A 16,608-nucleotide genomic window follows, 5' to 3' on the forward strand; every position below is an offset into this window, starting at 1 on the left:
GCTCACACTCAAAACTCAAGGGAGAGAGAGAGATAGGGAGTTCAGAACACCCATTTTCTGGTCTGCAGACTCAATAACACAATAGACTCCAGTACAGGAAAAGGGCCCTAAGCTGAAATGCAGCACCTGTATTGATGATCCCATCTTGATGCTTTCCCAGACCTTCTTTGAATCCTTCACCCAGGACCTCAAGTGGCAGAGTGACCTCTGGTACTTCATCTCAGACATCATCTTCTCCTCTCCTGTCTCCTGAGAGGATCCCTGAGCACAGGGCCTCAAACAACCCCACACACTGGATATGCAGGCTCCTTCAGCTCCAAGCACATGCACAGGCCTATAAGGCTTAGCCTAATCACTCAATGGCTCTTCGCACACTCTTTCAGATTAGATCCTGGGAAGAATAGAGAGAACACCAAGCCCTCTCCATGTATTCTCTCTCACCAGCATGCACCAGTGGCAAGGAAATTCCCACTGGCTAGTTAGAGCAAGCATGAATATTCATAAGTCCGCTTTACTGTAGCTTCTTATATTAATACCAAGGGTACCAGTAACACCTACTGACAGAAGAGAGAAGCCACAGCTACACTGAATTTAGGGGAAAAAAATAATTAACAAGTAGACTATAAATCAGCAAGGTTGTTCTAGCAAGAATATATTTAGAAATTAGTCCCTGTTTAGGACAGGGTGGCTACAGTTGATTGCCTTTTTAATTGCTTACATACATACAATAGAATATGTTTACAGTTCTAATAAAGTAATTTTTGGAAAATAAATATAGTAATTTCTAGTCATTTCTGTTGCAGGTGTTGTGTTCAGCCGGGACATAAGAGTCACTGTGGTAAGTCAATTTTGTATAGTAATCTTGTAGAAGTAGGAATAATGTTAACATTAATGTCTTTCTCTGAAAAATGGGCAAAATAATTACACAATTTAGGGTTTGTGCAGTTTCTTCTGCTACATATGGTTAATTAATTGCTACTGTAAGGCAACCAAAAATGCAAATGTCTGATTTATGGAGCCCTCCTTGCAACTTTTGACATGTAGCTGCTTTATGAAAAATGGAATAACTTACAAGATATAAGTCTGTTACCCATAGCAAACAACCACGTTAGCTTCTACTATCTAGTAAACAATGAAATGATATCTGGAAACAGCTTGAGGTTGGCAACATTTATACTTCTCAGTATTTTACAGGTTGCCCATTTCCCATTTTTAAAGGGTAACTCCACCTTTTCAGTCCAAATTTTAGTTGTCTAATAATTATCTGATCTTTACTTGCATGCTGTAAGTTTTTTTCTTGACAGTGTTGACCTCCCTGGTGGTATTCCCAAGTGTGGCTCGAGGTTATTCTACAGTGCCAAAAGCAGTAACCCCGAGCCACACTCAGGATTACCCCACGATCAAACTTACCTTCCGCTACGAGCGCCCCCCGCCGTCCTCCTGCTGCCCTCCCGCCGTCCTCCAGCCATCCTCCTGCTGTGTGCTCTGGCCGATGGGGGCACTTGTTTTCCGGTTGCCTTCCCTGCAAGCACCGTGACGCAGGGGGGTGGAACCGGAAATTCAAAAAATAAATAAAACAAATTACATGATACAGTGTAATCTGTTAGGATTTCAACTTTGTATCAAGCCATTTGACCACAGCTTTTCACCTAGTGACTTTTCCAGTGCCCTGCCTGTACTTTTGCGGTTCTTTATGCCTGTAGAATTGAGAACATCCATGGTGTCCAAAAAGCGTTCTTTTAGCTCAAAAGCTCTTTTAGACGAACTGGGAAACAGAGACAGTGAATCGAAATTATTTGAAGAACTGAGTGATAGTGATTTGTGGGAAAATTCGTCATCGGGTACTAAAAGTGACGACAGCCATGATTCAGCGATGTGAGAACTTGGTGCTCTATTGACTGCAGGACGGATCGGGCAGTGCCACCAAGATCCCCATTTACTGGAGCACCTGGTATGAAAGTTGACGTTGACCATGAAAACACCTTTGCATACCTACAATTATTTCTGACCAATGAGGTTATTGAAAAAATAGTTACTGAGACAAACCAGTACAAAGAGCAACAATTGGCTACGCATCAGAAGTTTGCAAGATGCAGAAAGTGGGAACCAGTGACCAAAGATCACATTTGCTAGAAGGGGCACTCATCTAGGTAGAGCGAGGTGTTATAAGGCCAAGATAAAAGATCACATTTGGAAATTTCTGGGCCTAATAATTCTTCAGGAAGTGAGGGGGAAATCCCTGCAGAAGTAGTATTGGACAACCAATACATTACTTTACTTGTCAAATGGGAAGCTGTGCTACAAAAATTGATACACTGGAAAATAAATCAGCAATGATTCAAATGTTCATAAAATCATATGTATAGTCCAGGCAGATGACACAAATTAAGCCTATACATTCAGGTAGGATAGTCCAAGAATAGAAGATTCCAAAGTGCAGATGCAGAGTTGGTAAATCCGCCACCAAAGATCACCTCTATCAGCCGCAGTGAAGCATGCTAGGGGTATGCGCTTACCAGATGGGAAAGGGTTAACAGCATTCTATACTCTCTAGATAGCCAGCTGCAATGGAAAACTCCTCTCCTGACCGGGTCCTGTTGGATACAGGGATCCGCAACGTCCAGCAAGCACAGAACACCAGCCACCTCGTCCAAATCAATGGTTAAGCATACATATGCAAAGAAAGAAGGGGCCACAATAGTGCAGATGGTCTAGGCAATTTAATAAGTCAAAACAAAGAAATACACTCACAATTGTCCGATGGATATAAGCGCTTGTCATAAAATTCAAAGCCGCCGCCGCCCGACTTCCGGATACACAGTGGTGACATCAGCACGCCTTCCCTACGCACGTTTCGTCACAACTGACGTCTTCCTGGGGATGCGGGCGGCGCGCTGAGTCACCACTTAAGTATCGTAAGAGGCATCCGCCCCTTCCGGAAGCTACGGAGGCGATCGGCACCATATTGGACCCTGGAAGGCCCTGACATCAAGTAAAGGAAATGTACATATAGCGGCAGCGGCGTCTGAATCGAAAGAAGCCGCGGGCGCCATCATTAATCAGGGAAATAGCCAAACAACTGAGAACAATTTAATATACAATAAAAATAAACTAAAAATCCAGCCAGAGTTGCCTCCAAAGGGATCCGCTTATGTAAACCAAAAAAATACTCACTGAATATCAGCAACATCTGAAGGTTATATTATATGTCAACATGTGGTAGATATTATCCGCCCATGTTAATTAATCAATCATATGAATTAAAAAGGTTGGTAAATTAATTATTGAAAAAAGGATGTTATAATTCCTGCAATACGAAGTTGCAAATAGTCACAAAAAATAATAACATTAACATAGAAATAAAAATATTATGTAAAGGAACATAGCCACCAAAAATGGCTCTAAAATGGCAAATAAGACGCAGAGCCTAAATGGATGCAACTCACTCTGGATAGGAGTACAAAACACCTAATTGGTATAATTTTATTCCAAATATTATATAAAAAAGTGACATAACCACCAAAAATAGCAAATTAGTCGCAGAGCCTAGATGGATGCAACTCACTCCAAAAAAAAAGTGTAAAAACACTAGCTAGTATAGTATCAAATTCACGAATATGAATAAAAAATATGAATAAAAAATATATAAAATAGCACAAATTAAGAGTTATCTATGAAGGCATTTACATCCGTGTCTATATTCAGACCGAATGGGCTAAAACATTTATTCCTGTAGATCCAGGACATTTCCAACTTGGAGAGTCCCCTAACAAAGGGTTCTCCTCTCCAATGTGAAACAAACTTGTCGATCCCCATAAATATAGTATTATGGGGGTCCTTATTGTGTTTTAACCGATAATGGTTAGACACGGAATGTTTTCTGAACCCTTTTTTTATGTTAGCTATGTGCTTGTTACACCTAACATATAGGGGTCTCTTGGTCCTCCCTATATATTGCAAGCCACAAGGGCATTGCAAAAGGTAGACGACACCAGTCGTGGAGCAGGAAATAAAGGGTTTGATTTCAAATGTGATGCCTGTACTCATGGACAAAAATTCCTTAATATTCCTCTTTTTGCATTTATTAACTGAACAGGTCTGGCAGCGGTTGCATCTGTAATAACCTGTGAGTTGATTGAAAAAAGTGGGTTTGGGCCCAGGAGGGTTCAGGACATTGGGAGCTAATCGATCCCTTAAAGTAGAAGCTCCTCTAAATATTACTCGGGGTTGTTCAGGTAGCACATGAGATAAATGACGATCACTCTTGAGGATGTGCCAATGCCTGCGAATAAGATTTTTTATACTTTTATGTTGCGTTGAAAAAGTAGTAACAAAAGGGGCATTGTAAGGGGCGTTCGTGATTTTAGGACTAACTGCAGTGGACAGCATATTGGATCTGTCCTTCTTATCTACTTCCTCAAGTGTGCTCATAAGAAAAGAGCTATCATAGCCCTTATCAAGGAACCTACAAGTGAGGACTTTGGCTTGTTTTTTAAAATCCACTTCATTAGTACAGTTTGTCTTGATTCTCATATATTGTCCCTTAGGGACAGCGCGGAGCCACGGGGCATGATGGCAGCTGTCCGTAGGGATATATGAGTTCCGATCTGTCACTTTAAAATAAGTATTGGTGATAAACTTATTTTCGTCACGCATGATAGTCAGATCAAGAAAATTAATGGATTCTTGGCTGGCCTCAAAGCTCAATTGTATACCTCTATCATTATGGTTGAGTTCCTCCATAAAGAGCTCCAAGTCTGACCTAGACCCATTCCAAAGGAGGAGGACGTCATCAATGTACCTGGCCCAGAGCATAATCTGGGGCCTAGCACAGCCATAGATGACGTCCTCCTCCAACTGGACCATAAAAAGATTGGCCAAGGAGGGGGCATACTTAGCCCCCATTGCCACTCCTCTGTCCTGGCGAAAGTAATGTCCCTCAAACCAAAAGTAGTTTGATCTAGTCGCGAACCGCAAGAGTTCCATAATGAATTGGATTTGGCATCCAAGGATCATAGAATCACGAACCAGTGAATCCTCCACAGCTTTGAGGCCCAAATCATGGGGGATAACGGAATGCAAGGATGCCACGTCTGCAGTGACCATCCATAATCCCTCAACTGGAACGAGCGAAGCCAATGTATTTATAACATGCCGCGTATCTTTAATATACGAGGGAGTTAACTGCACCAAGGGCTGGAGGTATGAGTCAATATACTTCCCCACCCAGGACGTCACAGAGTCAATGCCACTGACAATGGGACGCCCCGGTGGGGGGAAGTAAGACTCTTGTGCACCTTTGGCAGGTAGTATATGATCGGCGTCCTAGGGCACTTAGGTATTAGAAAGGCCTTCTCTTTCTTGTTTATGATGTTTAAAGCGAAGCCATTAGAGACAATCCTGTCTAGCTCCTTTTTGTATTGGGACACCGGATCTCGAGGGAGAGGGGTATAGGTGTGCGTATCGCAGAGAATGCGATGCATCTCAGCGAGATAGTCAGACCTATCAAGCACCACTATACCCCCCCCCCCCCCCTTGTCAGCAGGCCGGATGACTAGATCCTTATTTTGACATAAGGAATCGAAACCCTTCACCAGGTCTTGGTTCATCCTATTTTTCCGCACCTGTATTTTATCCAAATCCCGAATGACAACATCTCTGAAGACCTTCAAAGGTGCAGCCAAAGCACCCGGAGGATTAAACAGAGATGCATTTGAGAGATTCGAGTGTTGAAAGCGTGTGGATACAATGCCATTATTGCTAATGGGGTTGCTCAACAAGTATTTCTGTATATTGATTTTTCTCACAAATTTGTGTATGTCCATGTATGTTTGAAATTTGTTGAGACATCTGGGAGGGGCAAACTTGAGGCCCTTGTCCAATATATTCTGTTCAGATTCGGAAAGGACCTTATGACTTAAATTCAAAATTCCTACTCCACCTAAGTTCTTTTTCTGTCTCTTAGATTGTAGCCGCCTCCCCCCTCTAGTTCCTCTGGGTTTTCTAACGGTCGTTTTAGCCCTTGTTTGGCCGACGGAAAACCCCAACCCAGGTTGCGAGGCCTCAGCTTGGGGTGGCACCTCTGTTATTGCTGAGCTTCTCGATTCCAAGGGACCCTGGGAAGGAAGGGGTCTTGGATTTTACTGAGTCCCTGGATAGTTATCCCTCAGGTGTTGATTGTCCCTCAATGGAAAAAACTGATTACTGGTGGGAATGTTGTATTGATAATCTGACCTTGATCCATCACGCATACCAGACCCATTACGTAGAAAGCTATTTTTTAGAACCTTGATTCCAATCGTTATTGTGTTGTGGACCAGATCTCCATTGTGGAGTTCGCCCACCTCTTTGGCCATTCCGTTGGTTGGCCATTCCGTTACTTTACTTACCACTCTATTCTTTGGCACGGTCATGTGAGAGTACAGATTTTCCCTCATAATGCAATATCTCCTCTTCGAAAACAATGAAGAATTTGATGAAACTACTCATCCTGCACCAAAACTAAAGAAAATTTGGAAAGTATATCAAATTTTTCCACAGAATTTCCAACGGCGCTATGTGCCAGAAAGAGACCTCAGCATAGATAAAAGTCTAATGGCCTACAAGGGAAAGCTCAGCTGGGTGCAATACATTGCATCAAAGAGGGCACGATTTGGTGTAAAATCCTACAAACTATGCGAATCGTCAACTGGCTACATTTGGAATTCAGTGATATACACTGGAAAAGGAACACAATTTGATCAAAAATACAGAAATTAGGGAATGGCAACATCTTCTGTTCTTTCACTAATTGTGCCATTGCTAAATCAGGGCTATTGTGTAACAATTGGCAACTTTTATACATCTCCTGAACTTTGAGGTTCTACTGCAAAACAAAAACGATGCCTATGGAACCGTAAGGGCTAACCGGTGCGACATGCCGCCAATGTTTGGCAAAAAGAAGCTCAAGACAGGAGAAATGGTTTCCTGGCAGAAAGGCAAAATGATGGCACTGCGATGGTGGGACAAGAAAGATGTGTGCGTAATGAGTACAGTGCATAATACCTCCACTGTTATGGTACGCATGAAAGGTGGGAAAGAAGTCACAAAGTCACAAGTAGTGATAGACTACAACAACACCATGGGAGGTGTCGACAGAGCCGACCAAGCAATAACATTCTACCCAGCAATGAGAAAACAGCAAAATAAGTCTTCAGTAATCATCTTGAGTAATGCTTGTGGAATGCCTGCATTCTGCTCAAAAAAAGAGTGACAAGACTGTGATTAATTTGGACTTAATTTGGAAAGTTGCCCAACATATCTTTCTGAATCACCAAACACCATGAATGGCTGTGAATAGATCTGGACGTTGCGCTGTTGGCGTTGTCAACCCAGAAAGCCTGACTGGTCGTCACTTCATGGACTACATCTCACCAACTGTGAAAAAGTCAGCACCTACAAGGATGTGCATGGTTTGTTGCTCGAAGAGAGATGACAGTGGAAGTAAAATAAGAAAGGAAACCAGATTCTATTGTCCCGAATGTGACGTCGAACTTTGTGCAGTCCCATGTTTCAAAATCTTTCATACCCGAGATGTTTACTAAACCATTATTACAGTGACTAGTAATATCACACCCCTTGTTTGTACACATTTCAGTGTTTTTGGTTTGATTAGATTATTGAATAAAATGTATTATTATTATTATATTATAATTTATGATTTAGTGTTTCAAACTTTATCATACCTGGGATGTCTACTAGACTCTTGTTTGGACAGATTTAAGTGAGTTTTTCCTAAGAATTACAGGCCTAAGATAAAAAAACAACAGATTTCCATGCAAAACAACGTACCGATTTGAGATAAAAAATTCTGACATAATCAAACTGCCAGGGAGGTTAATGTAGCCTGAGTCTGCTCACATCAAGGTCTTCTGCATAGGATCTGTATAATTGCCTAATAAGACCGTTCCAGATCACTTGCTATTAGAGCCTGCACTGTATGGTGACTGGTCTCAACTTGAAATGCTGTTATCTCAACTTGAAATGCTGTTTACACCTCCAAGTGTGAGGAAAACAGATTTGGTCATTGGATCGCTCCACATGTTTGACTTACAAGGCTCTTCCTACTCTCCCTGATGTCGTGGATTTACAATTCATAACTGGAGTCAGGGTAACCCTTTCCCCCAAAAGTTGTGGGAAGTTGTCATGACCAGTGCCAGCATGTCGGACTGGGTAGGAGGCCTGGATACACTCTTGGTGCAACAAAGGATGCCCATCTTTCTATTAACATCCTAGAAGTAAGTTCAGTTGTTTCTTCATTTCATTCCCCTCAGTTCTGAAGTAACCTGACCAAGATCTAGTTGGAGAATGTCACAGCCATGGCCTATATCAACTACTAAGAAGGCCCCAGAAGTCATGCTGCTGTAAAGAAGGGAAGACTCTTGGGCACAACTGCACATTCCCACCCTATTTGCCATGCACAAAAATTGGTAGGTGGACTTTATCTATTTAAATATTTGAAAGTCCCATAGGTGGCACTTAAGTGCTACATTGCGTAATCTAACACACTGAACCAACATCTACAAAGGGGATTTTTCAGGCACCACAACTAGAAATGTACACATAAATGTATATATAAAACATTTCTAAAGTTTATTCAACAACTTCTTCAACATAAAATGACAAAAAAATGAGGTTGTCACGGGGCTTACCTTTGTTGGAGTCTGTAACGCAGAGATGTACCCTTGCAGATATCCACAGTCCAAGGTGACCAGGTAAAAAAGCCACCTGGGCTGTGAATCTGTGCACAGGGGCTTGACAGGGAAGGTGCTCCAATAAGCAGGTCCAGCAGGAATACAATGGGAAGGGAAGTCCAGGAATAACTGTAGTCACTGGATGACACGAATCCGGATAAGGATCAGGAGATGGGAGGAAGATAAGGTCGCAGGAACAACACGGAGCGAGGGTAAGGATGAAAGCTGGAGTCAGTCTGGAACACACGCTCAGGAAACAGGAACAAAGTCTGTCAAACAGGAACAATCTGGAACTAAGATCAGCAATGAACTGACACTGCTCTAAGCGAGAGGCAGTGTTTTATAGCTTGCTTAATTGAGCAATTCGCTTCAGGTGGACAATGAGAGACAGGAGCATACTCAGGTGAAGTCCAGCCCCCTAGTGCTGCAGGCAAGATCAGATTAACAAGACTGGATCCATATGAGCTGAAGTGTGGCTCAGAGGCAGGATAACAGGACAGAACATCAAAGTACCCAGGTTCAAATCCCATGTTAGGTACTTAACGGCAGCCAGGCCTGGCTGTCTGTAAGGCATGATAAGAGCCGTGAAAGAGGTATAAGCCGTAACTTAGAAAAAAAAGGAATTTTGAATACCACTCTGTACTATCTCTGATAGCTGACAAACAACTTACATACATACATGAATAGGTTGAAGGTATAGATCTTCAAACTACCGCTTCTTCAGGAGACTAGTATGGAGGGATCTATAACAAATGTTCATTGATAAATATTCCAATACAATAAATAGTAAAATAGGTATCTAAATTACAGCAATAATATACATGATTATAACAAAAACAATAAAGGGAAGAAAACCCATAAACGTTTGCAATATGATTACTCTTACCACAGCTTTACTAAAAACTCAGATGTGGATTGTTGGGCCCAAAGAGGCAAAAGTGTGCATCCAAACCTCCAAATTTCCTCCATATGTGTTTCACTGGAGCAGATTATGGGGTGGTGACAATTCCAAACACACAGACAGATGATAAAGAGGGACTGTAGCATGTTAAGACTAGGAAGTGTAAGTATGGACCATATGTATTGTGACAGGAAGTCAGGTAAATCTGTGGATGTTGTCACAGACAGGAGATACACTTATGCTGGGTTTAGACAATTCACCAATTACTATAGGGTGTCGGCTGCAAAGGCAGCAGGAAGGTGTAAAGAAGTTGAAAGGCCTTCAGCTGTTCGGAATGAGGAAGTTAAGGCCTCTATAATTTGTCCAAAGGAAGTCCTATTGATTGCTGCCTCCTGACACCGTGTGGGGAGAGGAGGACAGTCAGATGTGTGCCTCCCGACGCTGTGTGGGCATGGGAGAAGGGATGCCCCCTGAAGCTGTGTGAGCATGGGGAAGACCTCCTGAAGCGATGTGCGCTGAGGAGGGTAACAAGTGTGAAGACTACTCAAGGTGAGGTCTTGGATCGTTTCTATGTGAAAAGAAACCAATGGACATTTCCTGTGTGAAGGGGAAATTAATTAAGACTGAAGACTACTCAAGGTGAGGTCTTGGACTATTTCTATGTCGAAAGAAATAAATGCACTGTTTGCTATGTGAAGAGACAAACAAAGGAATGTGTTCTATGTGAAGAGAAAAGCAAAGGCACATGTTCAATGTGAAGAGGAAAAGGGACATGATCAATGGACATTTGTTGTGTGAAGAAAAAACATGGACTATTGAGTGCCTGCTGTAGGATCAGAAAAGTTTGCCCAACAGTAGGTTGGAGACAGACTCCGTAGGTAGGTTCCTGTATGTGAGAAGGTAGCCGCCCACAGTGGCAAGGAGTTATTTTGTGTTTTATTTTTATTTTGATGTTTTTGAGGCTTGCACTTGTGTGAAGTAAATTGCAATAATAAACCAAACTGTTGTTTGCAACCACTTCTCGGCTATCTCCCTGTGTAAACGCACCCCCCCAAGGGGTCATCCATACCCGCCACCGAGCTAATCTCTCACATATGGTGGAGGTATGCATTGGGCAGAAGCAGAGATCCCTGCAAAGAAGTGTATATGTTCTATGAATTTTGGTGCATGAGATTGCACAATCTGTGTGTGCAGGAGAGAAGATCCTGAAAGAGGAAAAACTACTTGTTTTAAAGAGACAGTGGTCTCAAAATTGTTGATGAACTTTGTCTGGTGCATGAGACTGCACAAACTGTGTCTGCAGGAAAGGAGATCCTGCAAGAGAGAGAAAAGCTACTGGCTTTAAAGAGACAGTGGTCTCAAAATTTTTTGCTGGACTGTGAAAAATTTATTGTGGAGTTATTGAAGATGGGGCGATCAAAACGCCTGAAAGATGCAAAGATAGCTGAAATGAGAGACCGGATTCTATGGATGGAGGGGATGTTACCGCCTGAACGAGCCCCATCCAGGCCTGAACAGAATCTGCTAAAGAGAAAGGTTGTTGTCCCTAGCAACACTGAGGCAAATGCAGCTCAACAGCAGGCAAATGCGGATTTTCAGCGGAGCTTTGCAGCTCAACAACAGGCTCACCAAGAGAGCATGGCAGGCTGGAAGCAGAGACGCCAGCAGCAAATGGAGGTCATCGGTTTGGAGGAAACCGAGTATGTGTGCAGGGCTGAGTTGGATGCCTTGCAACGGAAAATGGAAGAAAAGGAACAAGCCCTGGAGTTGCTTAGGATGGAGCATAGAAACGTGCAGGCTCAGGTGTTCCAGTGGGAAGAATCCACTGCTCTTCTTTTTTCCAAGTTGCACAAACGTAGAGAGACTATAATGGAGAAAGATACCATCCTCATGGAAAAGGAAATTGAAATTCAGACTTTGCAGAAGCTAAGTATGGGTGATATGTTGGAGTTGCGTAATCAGCTGAAAAAAAGTCTTCAGTCTTTAGAAGCTACAAAAATAGACCTGCAGGATGCGCAGGAACAGAATGTCGCTCTGAAAACGACATTGTCTCTCAGCTACAAGGAGAAAAATGAGAGAGAGGCTAAATTACTGAGTACTGTGTATGAGCTCACCACTTTGAGCAATGTGGTAGATGAATTACGTACGGACTCTGAAAGTTGGAAAGAGGAAGCCCAACGTGTCCAGCAGCAGCTAAAGGAGAAAGAAGCCTGTGTGGCAGAATTACAGTCTCATTCCCAGAAACTAGCCAATGAGGTATAGGCTCTTATGCAGGGAAAAGGAGATTCTGAACACAAGAGGAAAAAAGTAGAGGCACAGCTGCAGGAATCGCAAGTCAAGGTGTCAGAAGGTGACCGATTGTGTGCTAAGCTGTTAGAGAAGGCAAACCGACTGTAGGTTGAGTTGGACAATGTCACAAATCCGCTTTCTCAAGCAGACAGCAAATCTAGAGAAATTGCCAAAGATTTCTCTATCTTGGAATCGCAGCTGCAAGACACTCAGGAGCTCTTACAGGAAGAGAGGTGTCAAAGGCTGAGTTTTAGCACAAAGCTCAAACAAATGGAAGATGAGAAAAATGGCTTCCTGGAACAATTAAAAGAGGAGGAGGAAGCAAAGAAAAACCTATCAGAGCAAGTCGCAACATTGCAAGCTCAGATAGGAGATATGAAAAAACGCATGGAAGAAAGCGTTGGTTCATTAGAAAATGTTGAAAATGTGAAAAAGAAGTTTGATCAGATGCTTGGTGAGGAGAAGACTGTGTCTGCAAAATATGCAGAAGAACGCGACCGTGCAGAAGCGGAGGCGCGTGATGAAGAGAGCAAAGCCCTGTTCTTGGCTCGCTCCTTGGAAGAAGCTCTAGAGCTTAAGGATGAACTAGAAAGAGTTAACAAACAGCTGTGTACAGAAATGGAAGATTTGGTCAGCTCCAAGGATGATGTTGGGAAAAGCGTTCAGGAGCTAGAAAAGTCTAAGCGAGCCTTAGAACAGCAAGTAGAAGAAATGAAGATTCAGTTGGTAGAACTTGAAGAGGATCTTTCCCAAAGAGGGGATAGTGTGCCTGATGCAGTTTATAAAAGGATCAGTGTTTTGGGGTCTGTCCTGAGTGAGCATCAGAAATTTGATGACATGTTGTTTGAATCACCCCTCTGGAATAAACAGTTCTTTCAAAAGCTTCAAGCACTGGAAAATGTATCATTAGAACTTCAGCAAACAAAGGAGCTGTGTAAGAAATGTGATGATTTCTCAGTTCAGGCTGAAAGTCTAGTGAAAAACGCAAGTGATATAAAGCTTGGAGAAACAAGCAAACACCACCTAGTGGAGAAAACTAAGGCAAGTGATATAAATCTTGGAAAAAAAAAAGCAAACACCACCTAGTGGAGAAAACTAAGGCTGTTGGTGAAAACGTGAAGCAAATGAATAAGTGTCTTTCCGGGAATATTTCCAAAATGAAACTGGTGAAAGACAGGTGGCAGAAGTGTGATCGTGATCTTGAGATACATTCCAAGTGGAATTCAGATAAAGAAAAGAAACTACAAGGGAAAAGTAGTACAATTGCAGAAAGTGCATTGAAGAAACCTGTAATAGACTGTGTTGTTGCCTTTGACCCATATGATGGTGGAAGGAAAGTTGATGAGATCGCTGGAAAAATGAACAGGGGTCACTTTGAAGAAATGTGTGACCGCCTGTTGTCGCAAATGGAAGGCCTTCTGCACAGCATCTTAGAGCAAGCCAAGCTCAAGAAGGCATTTCTTGGAATAAAGCCAAGTGAAGCAGAGGTTCTCAAAGTTTTGTGGAAATCATTTATTGATTGCAGAGAGAGGCGGCTCAAGAATGTTGAAGACTTTAAGACTAGCACAGTTGAGTTGCCTATGGATCACGGTCCTCCTTGGTGGATAGAACAGATGGTTATGCAGGACAAACCTGAGAAGGAGCAAAATGATGCCAAAAATGCAGTTGAGGAATGTGTATATGAGATGAGGGACAAGTTGTCTGACATTTATGAGAAATCTGTCAATGAAGATGACAGAAACAGTTTCATCCTGAAGCTTGAAGATACAGAGAATTGGCTATATGAAGATGGAGAGGATCAGCCAAAACAAGTGTGTATAGACAAGCTAACGGACTTAAAGAAAGAGCCACCCCTACAAGCATTTCAACAAAGGTTAGCAGTTGTTAATGAACTGGGGAGGGAAGATACTAGGAGGCTTATCAGTGAGAGTCAAGAGCAGTGCCTGACACATGCGTGCCTGGAAAACTGTGTCCCAACCCTAGGGTTGAAACAAGAGGGGAAGGGGGGTATGTGACAGGAAGTCAGGTAAATCTGTGGATGTTGTCACAGACAGGAGATACACTTATGCTGGGTTTAGACAATTCACCAATTACTATAGGGTGTCGGCTGCAAAGGCAGTAGGAAGGTGTAAAGAAGTTGAAAGGCCTTCAGCTGTTCGGAATGAGGAAGTTAAGGCCTCTATAATTTGTCCAAAGGAAGTCCTATTGATTGCTGCCTCCTGACACCGTGTGGGGAGAGGACAGTCAAATGTGTGCCTCCCGACGCTGTGTGGGCATGGGAGAAGGGATGCACCCTGAAGCTGTGTGAGCATGGGGAAGACCTCCTGAAGCGATGTGCGCTGAGGAAGGTAACAAGTGTGAAGACTACTCAAGGTGAGGTCTTGGATCGTTTAGTTACATAGTTACATAGTTGCATAGTTAGTGAGGCTGAAAAAAGACACAAGTCCATCCAGTTCAACCTATGATGTGTGTGTGTTTGCTTTTAACCGTACATTGTATACCCCTGTATGTTGTGGTCTTTAAGGTGTCCATCCAATAGTTTTTTGAAACTATCAATGCTCCCTGCTGATACGACTGCTTGCGGAAGAGAATTCCACATCCTTACCGCTCTTACAGTGAAGAACCCCTTACGCACTTTAAGGTTAAACCGCCTTTCCTCTAGTTTTAGTGAGTGGCCACGTGTCTTATTGTATTCCCTTACTCTAAATAGTTTGTTCCTTATGCTAGGGTCGCCAGTACAGTATTTGTACATTGATATCATATCCCCCCTCAAGCGTCTCTTCTCCAGAGAGAATAGGTTCAGTGCTTGTAGTCTTTCCTCATAGCCGATGTCCTCCATTCCCCTAATTATTTTTGTTGCCCTTCTCTGGACTTTCTCCAGTTCCAGCACATCCTTCCTGAGGACCGGTGCCCAGAACTGGACAGCATACTCCAGATGTGGCCGGACCAGAGTCTTGTAGAGTGGAAGAATAATCTCTTTATTTCTGGAGTGAATCCCCTTTTTTATACAACCCAGTATTCTGTTGGCTTTGCTTGCAGCGGCTTGGCATTGCATGCCACTTCCAAGCCTGTTGTCTACCAGTACCCCCAGGTCCCTTTCCATCCTAGACTCACCCAGAGGTTCCCCCCCTAGTGAGTAGCTTGCTTTCTGGTTTCTGGCCCCCAAGTGCATTACTTTACATTTTTCTACATTAAATCTCATCTGCCATGTAGTTGCCCACCCCGTTATTTTGTTCAGGTCTGCTTGCAAGATTTCCACATCCTGCATAGAAGATATTGGCATGCCTAATTTAGTATCATCTGCAAATACTGAGATTGTACTAGATATCCCCTCCTCTAGATCATTTATGAATAAATTAAACAGGATTGGTCCCAGGACAGAACCCTGGGGGACCCCACTTTCCACACCCGCCCAATCCGAGTACTCCCCATTAATCACCACCCTCTGTACTCTCCCCTGGAGCCAGTTCTCTATCCAGGTACTCACCTTATGGTCCATACCTACCTTCCTTAGTTTGTACAGTAAGCGTTTGTGGGGAACGGTGTCAAAGGCCTTTGCGAAGTCCAGATACACCACATCCACAGGCTTACCTTTATCTAAGTGGCAGCTCACTTCATCGTAGAAGGTTAATAGATTGGTTTGGCATGAACGATTTTTCATGAATCCATGCTGATTACTACTTATAATACCGTTTTCATTACTAAAGTCTTGTATGTGGTCCCTTATCCCCTCCAAAATTTTGCAGACTACTGATGTTAGGCTGACCGGCCTATAGTTACCCGGGATATATCTCGGCCCCTTTTTAAATATTGGTACCACGTTGGCTTTTTTCCAATCAGCTGGCACCATACCTGTCTGTAAACTATCCTTAAAGATCAAGAATAATGGTCTGGCAATCACCTGACTGAGCTAATTTAGAACCCTTGGGTGCAAAGAAACCAATGGATATTTCCTGTGTGAATGGGGAAATTAATTAAGACTGAAGACTACTCAAGGTGAGGTCTTGGACTATTTTTATGTGGAAAGAAATAAATGCACTGTTTGCTATGTGAAGAGACAAACAAAGGAATGTGTTCTATGTGAAGAGAAAAGCAAAGGGACATGTTCAATGTGAAGAGGAAAAGGGACATGATCAATGGACATTTGTTGTGTGAAGAAAAAACATGGACTATTGAGTGCCTGCTGTAAGATCAGAAAAGTTTGCCCAACAGTAGGTTGGAGACAGACTCCGTAGGTAGGTTCCTGTATGTGAGAAGGTAACCGCCCACAGTGGCAAGGAGTTATTTCGTGTTTTATTTTTATTTTGATGTTTTTGAGGCTTGCACTTGTGTGAAGTAAATTGCAATAATAAACCAAACTGTTGTTTGCAACCACTTCTCGGCTACGGCTATCTCCCTGTGTAAACGCACCCCCCCAAGGGGTCATCCATACCCGCCACCGAGCTAATCTCTCACAGTATGTGTATAGCAGTATTGAGTGGGGGGGGGAGGAGGCCAGTTCTTTTTTTTTTTTTTATGTTTTAAGGCTTCCAGCCCACTTTTTTTTTTTTTTTATTTAAAATTTTGCATCAAACAAAGAAAACGGAAATGCGTGATACAGAAAACCAAAAGACATTTTTCATTTAACATACAGTGGAGAAACTAGGGGGGGGGAGGGGGCACAGGGGGGGAGGGGAGGCCAGTTCT

General features: G+C 42.8%; 1 protein-coding gene across 1 annotated transcript in view; it reads left to right on the forward strand.

Moving 5' to 3' along the window:
* SERHL2 (serine hydrolase like 2) overlaps nucleotides 1-16,608 on the forward strand; it is a gene marked incomplete at both ends in the record, with an annotated part of 881,593 nt that overhangs the window by 616,394 nt on the left and 248,591 nt on the right. The window contains one exon of the mRNA XM_082266295.1: nucleotides 804-838. Coding sequence (XP_082122421.1) covers nucleotides 804-838 — 35 coding nt within the window. The remainder of the gene's footprint in view (nucleotides 1-803; nucleotides 839-16,608) is intronic.

The sequence above is a fragment of the Pelophylax lessonae genome, assembly GCF_965119305.1.
Source record: "Pelophylax lessonae genome assembly, chromosome: 8".
Lineage (NCBI taxonomy): Eukaryota > Metazoa > Chordata > Amphibia > Anura > Ranidae > Pelophylax > Pelophylax lessonae.